Source organism: Gadus morhua, chromosome 8 (genome assembly GCF_902167405.1).
Source record: "Gadus morhua chromosome 8, gadMor3.0, whole genome shotgun sequence".
Lineage (NCBI taxonomy): Eukaryota > Metazoa > Chordata > Actinopteri > Gadiformes > Gadidae > Gadus > Gadus morhua.
In genome coordinates this window covers 19,908,985-19,920,533 of record NC_044055.1, presented here as the reverse complement: position 1 = coordinate 19,920,533, position 11,549 = coordinate 19,908,985, and the positions used below count along the sequence as shown (strand labels likewise).

The 11,549-nt window shown below is 49.1% G+C and overlaps 1 protein-coding gene across 1 annotated transcript; it reads left to right on the top strand.

The window, feature by feature from the left end:
- The first annotated feature begins 2,493 nt into the window (after positions 1-2,493).
- LOC115549099 (ephrin type-A receptor 4-like) lies at positions 2,494-7,575 on the top strand. The gene is made up of 5 exons (XM_030364110.1): positions 2,494-2,734; positions 3,657-3,724; positions 5,803-6,000; positions 6,309-6,419; positions 6,889-7,575. Exons 1-5 carry the CDS (start codon positions 2,560-2,562, stop codon positions 7,270-7,272), a joined length of 936 nt encoding a protein of 311 aa, XP_030219970.1. The 5' UTR covers positions 2,494-2,559; the 3' UTR covers positions 7,273-7,575.
- Positions 7,576-11,549: the final 3,974 nt, after the last annotated feature.

Below are 11,549 nucleotides of genomic sequence, written 5' to 3'. Positions count from 1 at the left end.
GCACGCCGGTGCATGCGTGCACGGACCCAACACACACTCAGTGGCAGAGGGAAAGGGGCTATATTTAGAGCTCCAACATACAGATGTGTGGGCAGCAGCCATCTGGGGCCCGATCGAAACAAAACAGCGCGCCCGCCCTGTGTGTTTGTGAGGGCCTGTGTTTGTGTGTGTGAGTGCGTGCGTGTGTTTGGGATATAGTATAGGATCAGTGGGGCATAGGGCCAGGGGCCAAACTTTCTCCGGGGGTCCGTGGTGATCACGCCACGCCCCCCCCCCCCCCCTCCGGTGGGCTGGGAACCTCAGGGGAGAATGGGATAAACATCCCGACGCTCATCAATCAAAACCGCCGTGACACAAATGACCAGGAACAACGGGGGCCCGCTCTCCATCCATGGCAGCCTGATGTGTCCCCGCCCCCCTCCGGCGGTCTCCGCCCACCTGCGCCCCCCCGACGCCATTGGACCGCATCCTCCCGCTCCTCGCCCGGGATTGGTCCACGACTCCATCGCCACCGCCGCCACTCTCGGCGAGGATCGGGGCTAATTGGGTCTTTGTGATTGCGCGGTCTGTCGTGGGACCGGGGGCAGAATGGGAACGTTTCTCTGGCGGCGGGGCGTCTGAGTGGCGGGGCGGTGCAGCGGGACAGAACGGCCCTCGCCGCCTCAAAGCGCCAGATGCTCTTCCTGGCGCTATTATGGCGCCGGACGGGACCCCGAGATGGTTTCTACCTAGCAACAGCGGCGGGACAAAGCGGGATGGAGACCGACACACACAACGCTTACACATCGACACACACAGATACACACACAAACACACACACACAGACACATATAAAAGGACATACACACGCACACGTCTTAAAGTATGCACAAACACACACACACACACACACACTAACACAAACACAGATCTGAAAATAAACACACACAATGACATTTGCACAAATGCACATCTCAAACCCCAACCGCCCCCCCCCCCCTACACACACCCACACACTTACACACACACACACACACACACACACACAACACACACACACACACACACACACACACACACACTGACACAGAGCTAAAAGAGCCCTTACTTCCAAACACACCCACTTTTTAAACCATAATCACACACTCATCTCAAAATACTCTCACACAAACACACATCTAAAACTACACAGACACACACACAAAGCCACCCATACACACACACACACACTCTCAATAGCTCATTTTCTCAATGACACAATACACAGTCGCAGTCCTCACTCTCAAACTTGAATCCATCAGCCTTTGGTGGTAGCATTGTACCTAACACACACACACACACACACACACACACACACACACACACACACAAACACACACACACACACACATAACACATACACACAGACACGCACACTTACACCCATCCCAACCTGAGGGGGCTACCACTAGATCTCCCCTGGCTTCCTGGCACCCACTGGACAAAGACATAGAAAAAATTCAAGAACCTCACTATGCACAGCCTCTCCTACACCATCTTATTACATCACAGAGAGAGAGAGAGAGAGAGAGAGAGAGAGAGAGAGAGAGAGAGAGAGAGAGAGAGAGAGAGAGAGAGAGAGAGAGAGAGAGAGAGAGAGAGAGAGAGAGAGAGAGAGAGAGAGAGAGAGAGAGAGAGAGAGCACAGTGAATAAGAGCAGTAAAAATAACTTCTTCTGTCTCACCACGTATGGAATGAGTAATGTGTTTTCTGCTGTTCTGTAGGAGGACAGGCAGGTGTTCCACGCGACACACAGGACGAGTCTGATCCTTTTTAATACATAAATGCAGCTTGAATGTGTCAATTCAAAGTATTTAGCTTATAGCTATTTACTTGTTCATGCATATGCAGAACTATTCAACCATTGAAACAATAATTACAGAAAATTAAAAACACGTATAGATTTTCTTGTATTGGTATATTCGGTCCGCTTTTGCCATGCATTTAAAAGATGAACGCAAGCTGTCCGACTTGAATATGGTACATATTTTTATTTGTCTTACCTTCGTCAACAGGAGGCGCTATAGTCCCATGCTAAATCCGCGCTTTCCGGTCAATAGACCTCAATCAGTACAAAGTACTCTCACTTGACCAGCCAAAAGGAAACCCAAGGCACAATATAAAATACAAATGAAATGCTCGCTAGATCGACTAAAGTCTTAACATAAAATGCGTCATTCCTTTCACCACACACAGGATTGTCTTATTTTAGTGCAACTGTATTTTAATTTGTCCAACGTACTGGCCTTATCCTATCGATCGTCGGGCTGTTCAGCAGTCCATCAAATTGTCGCAACTAAAGTCCATGACTAGATAATTGCAATCAGATCAATCGTGCATCTTCATTGCCTTAGTTTGATCGATACACACCAAATAAATTGAAACACTTTAGTTGTGATTCGTCAGTGCATATGCGGACGACTATCTCTGATATAGCCTACTGGTGTATGATTAGAGAGAGAGAGAGACCGCCCCGTGCCTGCAGCTCCGTCCCACTCCCGTCCCAGCGTCGCTCCTCATTCACACACTTTCCCCTCCGGGATGAAGCTGCTTGTCCCCGCGCACAGAGCCAACTGGAAGCAGCGCACACGCTCTTTTTCCGCGGCTGCCCCAATGGCTTTTTATGGCAGGGATTTATGCAGATTGCTGTCTTTCTTGATATGGATCACATCTGCAGTTTCGACACCAAGAACACGGATTTATCCACCCAATGAAGGTAAGGGAAGCAAGGGAGATTCCATCTAGGGGTTACTTTGTGTGGTCGTTGAGGTTTAAAGAGACCTGGTTCAAAGGTGCACAGCGATCTTAATGGATAAAGTAAATATATCCTATACATGAGGTGTTTTATGTTTCACCGAGAAACTGTTCTGCACGGTAGACCAAACAAATGAAATGTTTTTATGAAAGAGCATTGTTTACAGAGTCCGGATCTTTGCTTCTTGTTACTGGGAAATAGGAATTCAGGTAAACGCAGGTTCCCTGTTTCCCGTCAGGAGGAATAACCCTCAGGTGGAGGCGTGAAAACATATTTTTAATCAGGTGGCTTATGTTTAAACCTACCTGTGTGACTCAGATTTCGAAATACTTGCACTGTTGTCGGTTTGGTGGAACGGAATAAGCCTGTATAAAAATCGTAATCTATTCCTTGAGTTAGTAATATTTGAGTCAACATTAGGTCACAGGAAATAATGCATGCAAATTAGACAAAATCTTATAAGAAGTTGCACAAGTCATAACAGTTCACTAGTGGAGTCAGCTGCTTGAAGTCCTCTGCTGCAATAGTCTCCAAAACAGCAGCTAACCTATACCTACATTTATTATATTGCTTATTTCTACATGTCTACCGAAGGAACTTTGATTTACGAAAATATGAGCAGAATGAGTTAGGCCGATTTACATGAGTAAATTGGACGGTACTGGTTAATCGCCTTTCAAGCTCTCAATTGACTGTGTGTGTGTGTGTGTGTGTGTGTGTGTGTGTGTGTGTGTGTGCGCGCGCGCGTTTACTTGTGTGTGTGTGTGTGTGTGTGTGTGTGTGTGTGTGTGTGTGTGTGTGTGTGTGTGTGTGTGTGTGCGCGCGTTTACTTGTGTGTGTGCGTGTGTGTGCGTGCGTGTGTGTGTGCGCGCGTCTGTTTCAGTGACTCTGTTGGATACCAGGACAGTGCCAGGAGAGCTGAAGTGGGAAGCGAGTCCTTTAGATGGAGGGGTGAGTGACTGTCCCTACACATATACTGTTAAATGATCCACACACTCGCGCACGCACTCACACTCACGCACACACAGAGTCTGGATCCCGATCCTGTTTTGGACATCATTTTTAAAATTGAACCGTTGTTATTGAAGCCAAAGTGCTGTTGTGTTATTCGTGCCTTTGTGTTTGGCAGAGGCACAGCGCGGGCCAGCCTGCTAGTGGGAGTTGAGGCTGGTTTCTCTCTGTTTGTTTCAATGTAGGCATTATCACCAAAGAGTACATCGGCCTGAATAAATTACAGCATGACTCAACCACCACTGTGAGGGGTTGGGGAACTACGTTTTTGGTTTTATTTAATTCATTAATTTATTTTTTGCTGATTTTATAATGTGTCCTTTCACATACGCACACATTCCCCCCCCCTCCTTGGTTCACCCCTTCTGTCTCTCTCTCTCGCCCACTCTCTCTCTCTCTCTCTCTATCTCTCCCCCTCTCTCTCACCCTCTCTCTCTCTCGCTCTTGCTCTCTCTATCTTGGCCTGGTGTCTTCCTCACCTCTTTGTTAGCAGTGGAGTTATTGCTGAACTTGACTCGACTCTCTCTCTCTCTCTCTCTCTCTCTCTCTCTCTCTCTCTCTCTATCTCTATCTCTATCTCTCTTTCCCTCTCTCTCTCCCTCCCTCCCTCTCTCTCTCCCTCCCTCTCTCTAGTCATCAGCCTCTCTTTCTCCTGGGTGCTTGATTGACAGGGTCCCGGCCACGCGCACTGAGCTATTGATTACAGCTATCCCCCCTCCCCCCGCCCCCACCTCGTCTTCCCCCTGAACCCCCCACCCACCCTGGTTCCCACTGTCATCCCCTCTCCTCCTGCTGGCCCCCCCACCCGCTTCACTACCATCCCCACATGCACACACACACACACATACACACACATGTGTGCACATGCACTCACACACACACACACATGCACAGAGCAAATTAAATACCCGCACTCCAAACTGCCAAGATGTGCTCGCATGCACACACACACACAAATGCCAAGGTGTACGCACATAAACACACACACACACACGCACGCACGCAAGAACAGACACACACACTCACAGGAAAACACCCACACTACCAAACCAAATAGACATACTCACACTTGCACACACATAGAAAAACACCCACACTACTAACCCAAACGCACACACTCACACGCAATTTCACACTCGCGCACGAAAAACAAACGGCAAAGGAAAACACCCACACTATCCCTCTGAATGCACACACTTACATGGGCGTACACATGGCAACATGCACATGCATAGACACACACACACACACACACACACACACACACACACACACACACACACACACACACACACACACACACACACACACACACACACACAGCATCTCTTCACAGTCGGGGCGAGTGCAGTGCGTGTTTTCCCTGACAGCTGTGATTTCTGTCTGCTGACAAAGACTCAAAGGAGTCGAGAGAAGAAGGCATCATACCCCATGACAGCTCTCTTAGAGTCCTCTTCCTCACCACACAAACTCACACACACTCACACATTCTCCTTTCCTCTTTCTTCCTGATGACACGGGATAATTAGAGTGTATACAGCGCGCACCAGTAGGGAGAGCGCAGATTATTATTCAGTGGCAATAAAAAGGCAATTTGGCATCAGGAGTTCATTCCCCTGGGGCCCTTCGCGCCACGGTCACAATGCCAGTCAGATGGTCAGGCTGAGAGAGAGAGAGAGAGATGGTGCCATGGAGACCCGGCCTCGCTCGCCCCGGTGCAGAGTTCTCCTGAATAAGGCCTCAGTATGAGGTCACTGCGTGTATCCGAACACGCAGGAAGAACACTGTCCACCTCCGGGTTATTTCCCCGTGGCGTATGTGAATTAAGTGATGCGGATCACCGGCAAAATTAACTTTCTGCTTTGGTGTTTGTTTTGTGTGTGTGTGTGTGTGTGTGTGTGTGTGTGTGTGTGTGTGTGTGTGTGTGTGTGTGTGTGTGTGTGTGTGTGTGTGTGTGTGTGTGTGTGTCCGTGTCCGTGTCCGTGTGTGTGTGTGTCCGTGTCCGTGTGTGTGCGCAGTGGGAGGAGGTGAGCATCATGGACGAGAAGAACATCCCGATCAGAACCTACCAGGTGTGCAACGTCCTGGAGCCCAGCCAGAACAACTGGCTGAGGACGGACTGGATCCCCCGCTCCGGGGCCCAGCGGGTCTACGTGGAGGTCAAGTTCACCCTCAGGGACTGCAACAGCCTGCCCGGGGTCACCGGCACCTGCAAGGTACAGCCGCACCTGTTGAGCCCCAAACAGACCTATGAACACTCCCTCTTTATGTTTGTTGTTCTCCGAAGTTTACTTACGTTAATGAGGAAGAGTCTCTTTAGGAGAATCAGAAAGTCATTTTTTATCCAGTGTAACCTTTTTCGTTTTTCACGACTCATTTTTGTGACACGAATATATTGCTGTTTATGTGAGAGCATAAAAGTATATTGGTTAATCCTTCAAAGTAATACCCGAGAAAGATAAGGAGGCGTTTTATTGCTTGTCGCTAACTGGTTAGAATTTTGTTGTTTACCCCGGGCGTCAAGGAGACCTTCAATCTGTACTACCACGAGTCGAACGACGACAGAGAGGGCTACATCAAAGAGAGCAGCTTCATCAAGGTGGACACTGTCGCCGCGGACGAGAGCTTCACTCAGGTACAGCAGACAAGGTCCAAGCGGACAGCTGGCTCTGACGCAACCTTCAGGCCCTGCCAGGGGGGGGGGGGAGAGAATGCATAGATATCATCCTGGGAACAATCAACAACTGTTATCTGCTGCTGTCTACCTTTTCCCCTACACTATGTTATTCTCATGGGGTTTCCCTCTTATGAGGACGTTCTGCTGGCGCAGTTGTGATTATCAGGCTCATTTCTTTTATATCTTCCCACTTCTATAAAATCCATCGCCTTCTGTTTCATCACACGTTCTCCTGGTTCAATGGACCCTTAGTCAGAAATCGAGTTCTACAATTCTCGAAAATACTGGCTGCCCTTTAGTGGCTAGAAATAGAACACCATAGCTCTTAGTAAACGGAGTAGGATTTTAATTAACGAGGTAATGTTGTTAATTGAGCTTGCTGCGTGCACAATGCCTGACGCGAATGCGTTGCCTCTTTCCAACCCAGGTGGACGTTGGCGATCGCATCATGAAGCTGAACACCGAGGTGCGCGACGTCAAGGTCACGACCCGGAAGGGCTTCTACCTGGCCTTCCAGGACGTGGGCGCCTGCATCGCCCTGGTGTCCGTCAGGGTCTTCTACAAGACCTGCCCGCTCACCGTCCGCAACCTGGCCACCTTCCCGGACACCGTCACCGGCGCCGACACCTCCTCGTTAGTGGAGGTCAGGGGGTCCTGCGTCAACCAATCAGAGGAGAAGGAGGAGCCAAAGATGTACTGTGGTGCTGATGGAGAGTGGCTGGTTCCTATTGGTGGATGTGTGTGTAGCCCGGGATACGAGGAACGGGGAGGCGGCTGCCAGGGTAAGGCTGAGATATTTTTGCAAAGATGACATTTCTTTTTGCTTGTTGTTTTAGATTATGAATTTAGACCACCAGAAAATATTTATTGTATTATTCAGATAGGTGTTGGAACGGAGAAGAGCATTTGGATTATATTGAATGTGACTCGAACATGTAAGGTTACTTATCTGTCGGTAAAGGTCTGTTTTCACATAGGGGATGATGGAGGAGAGATCCAGTCAGTTATTCAGTGTGTCTTTATGCGTGATGGAATGCATATATTCAAACATGGATAAACAATCACCGTGTTGTCACTCTCCATGCATATCATCAGAATCAGAGGACAAGTGTGTGTGTGTGTGTGTGTGTGTGTGTGTGTGTGTGTGTGTGTGTGTGTGTGTGTGTGAGTGGAAGTGTGTTAGTGTGTGTGTGTGTTGTGTTTGTGCATGTTTGCGATATAAATTGTCATTGCCAATGTCATCTGTGCCGAACAGTGGTTTTCCGCATGCTAATCTGATCTGTACTTGAACCAGACAGAGAGCCAATCTGTTTACACCCTTGTTGACATGCCTGTATATGGGGACACGCATAACCTCGCATGTTGATGCCAATCTTATGTATTTTTACCTATGGGCGAGCGAGAAAGAATGATAAAGCGAAAGAAAGAGAGAGGGAGATAAAGACAGAGACGGCGAGAGAATGCTATGGGGAGAGAAAAGGCGTGAGAAGATCAAGAGAGAGAGCGATGGAGAGAGTGAGATAGAGGAAGAGAGAGAGGGAAAAAAAGGTAGAGAGGGAAATAGATGGAGTGGGAGAAAGACAGAGGTAGACAGAGAGAGAGATGGAGAGACAGATAGAGAGAGGAAAGACGGCAAGCGAAAGCAAGGGGCGTGCCGAGAGATGGGTTGAGAGAGAGAGAGAGAGACAGAAAGGGAGGAATGGTCAAATAGGAGAGAAGGGAATCAGGGGAGACAGCTTTACAGCATGCCGTCCCTCCCACCCCCCAATTCAATCACATAGACAAAAACGCTGGGCCATTTCCACCCACACTCCCACTTTAGAAAAAATCTCACACACACACATCCACAAAAACACACACACATAAACACACACACACACACACACACACACTAGCAGGCGAGAAAGTGCACCCACTCACCCAAATTTACAGACCAACATATCTGTACAAAGAAAAAAAAAATAAGCGAGAGAGAGAGAGAGAGAGAGCACAAGAGAGAGATAGAACACAAGAGAGAGAGACATATGGCTTTTATGTCTATTCCCTCACTTTACGACGCCCATCCCAACTGGCTAATTGTATAACAAACAGCCTCATCATTCAGTCAGAGGAAGAAGAGGGAGAGAGGGAGAGAATCTGTGAGGGAAAGCAAGGAAGTAAGAAGAAAGAAAGAAAGAAAGAGGGTTGGTGGGAGTGTTAGAAAGAGCCGGAGGGAGGGAGAGAGCGTACGAAAGACAGAGAGACAATGGGGGAGTATGGTCGCCTGCTTGGCTTCTGCATTCAACCATCCAACGCTAGCAAAACATTCATCCCCTCAAACTGAGTTATGTGCTCGGCCGCCATAGGAAAAGCAGCAGACAAACGAATAATCTATCTATGTTGAAGTGTTACCCTCCACAGACACACACAGACACGCACACACAGACACACACACTCACATTCCCCACCACCTCCCCACCCGCACTTATACCACCATATCTGCCATTAAAGGTGTGTTGAGGAGCGGGGTTAGGGGCAGCCGGTCCGTGGGGTGGTCCCTGGGAGTGCCGGTGAAGGATGTTTCCTTTCTCCAGTAGATTTAGGAGGGACCCTTGACTCGGCTGATCCCACAACAGATGTGGAGTGCCGTCCATCTATCTGCTGTCTCTCAACGCTCACTTTCCTCTCTCTCTCTCTCTCTGTCTCTGTCTCTGTCTCTGTCTCTGTCTCTGTCTCTCTCTCTCTCTCTCTCTCTCTCTCTCTCTCTCTCTCTCTCTCTCTCTCTCTCTCTCGCTCTCTCTCTCTCTCTCTCTCTCTCTCTCTCTCGCTCTCTCTCTCTCTCTCTCTCTCGCTCTCTCGCTCTCTTTGCTCTCTTTGCTCTCTTTGCTCTCTTTGCTCTCTCTCTCTCTCTCTCTCTCTCTCTCTCTCTCTCTCTCTCTCTCTCTCTCTCTCGTCTGCTGCTGTGGCTCTCTGGACAAGGCTTGGTAGAAATCCATCAGAATCCATCAGAGTCTTGATAAATGCTGAACTGCTTCTCAGCACAAAACAGAAGAAGAAAGGTGGAGAAAGGAGAGGAATAGAGCTCCCTGCAGTGTTGGATGGATGCCACATTGCTCCGCTCAGACTTTAACAGTACAACATGAAAAACAGGACAACATTCAGTGTGTGTGTGTGAGTGTGTGAGTGTCTGTGCGTCTGAGTGTGTGTGTGTGTGTTCAGCGTGTGCTTGTTTTATCAGGGTGTGTGTTCAGCTTGTTTTGGTTTTCTTCATATGTGTGTTTGATCAGCATGTGTGTGAGACGATGTGCATGGATGTGTGTGCTTGCTTGTGTGTGCATGTGTGTGTGTGTGTGTGTGTGTGTGCATGCTTGTGTGTGTTTGTGAATTTGTGTGTGTGCGTGCTTGTGCGTGCGTGTGGGTGTGTGTGTGGATAGAGAGGGGGTGGGGGAGGAGTGATGGCCGTGGTTGGCCGTGGTCATGAGAGGAGTAGAGGAGATAAAGAGATGCCCCCACCTTCGACCTCCCCCCAGGGGGTCAGTCGGTGCCTCAACTCTGTCTGTCTGGAGAGAGAGAGAGAGAGAGAGAGAGAGAGAGAGAGAGAGAGAGAGAGAGAGAGAGAGAGAGAGAGAGAGAGAGAGAGAGAGAGAGAGAGAGAGAGAGAGAGAGAGAGAGAGAGAGAGAGAGAGAGAGAGAGAGAGAGAGAGAGAGAGAGAGAGAGAGAGAGAGAGAGAGAGAGAGAGAGAGAGAGAGAAGGAGAATTAGCGCGAAGTGAGAGACTGAGAGCCCCAGTATAGAAAAATCATTTGGAGTTGAAATAACAAGAACAGCACGTGAAGTTTTCTGTGTGTTTGTGTGAGAGTCTATGTATGTGTGTGTAAGAGAGTCTATGTTTATGTGTGTGTGTGTGTGTAAGAGAGTCTATATATATGTGTGTGTGTGTGTGTATAACAGAGTATATGTTTGTGTGCGTGTGTGTGAGTGAGGATGATGATGGTGATGTCGATGAAATGAACAGGAGAGGAAGAGGGGATTAGTTTGTGAAAGGGGATCGGAGCGTCCCACCAAAAGGCCATTGACAGCAGACGGCATCAATGCAAACCCACCCCCTCCACCCCGACCATAGTCATTATGGGATGGCTGGTGGATGCGAGGGAGGAACAAGTGGAAGAACACTAGAGAGAGGGGAGGATAGACACACACACACACACACACACACACACACACACACACACACACACACACACACACACACACACACACACCCTCCCACACACCTCCTCATTCATGAAATCCCTAGGTCATGACTGAGCCTGATGAAGATGTCAACATGTCTTGAGTGACAGCCACTCACACACTGGTGCCTACACACACACACACACACACACACACACACACACACACACACGTACACACACACTCACGGTCGCACACACCCACCCTAATACAAACACACACTGTGACACTGACACTGAGACACGGGATACAGGGAGTTAAGCCGCCGAGTGCGGGGTCACGACCGCGTTGGATGAAGACGTCAAAAGTTTGACAGCTGCAATCCGTCTGGGGGGACCGGCCGCCAGGCGGGGGGGGACGGGACAACAGAGTGAATTCAAAACGGACAGAGGGGCGGAGATGGGCCGGATGAAAGGGGAGCTCGCTGCTTTGTTTTAGTGTGTACTCTCTCTCTCTGTCTGTCTGTCTGTCTGTCTCTCTGTCTCTCTGTCTCTCTGTCTCTCTCTCTCTCTCTCTCTCTCTCTCTCTCTCTCTCTCTCTCTCTCTCTCTCTCTCTCTCTCTCTCTCTCTCTCTCTCTCTCTGCAGGTCCCATTTCATATCCATCTCATTTAGCTCCATTTAAACTGTGAGGATTGGAATGTTTGTGTGTGTCCTTCTCCCCCCGTGTGTGTCTGTGTGTGCGTCGGTGTGCTTCTCGGCGGTCTTTGTGTCCAGAAGGATTTCACGGTTGCTCTTCTCTGCTGCTGCACCTGCGGCGTCTCGTCAGAGGTTGGGCAGCGCTGGGGAGTCTGAGCCGAGCAGACACAGAGAGGACAAGGAACAGAGGTGCCATTATCTGAAAGGAAAGAACCACGAGCAGAATAGTAGAGAAAGAG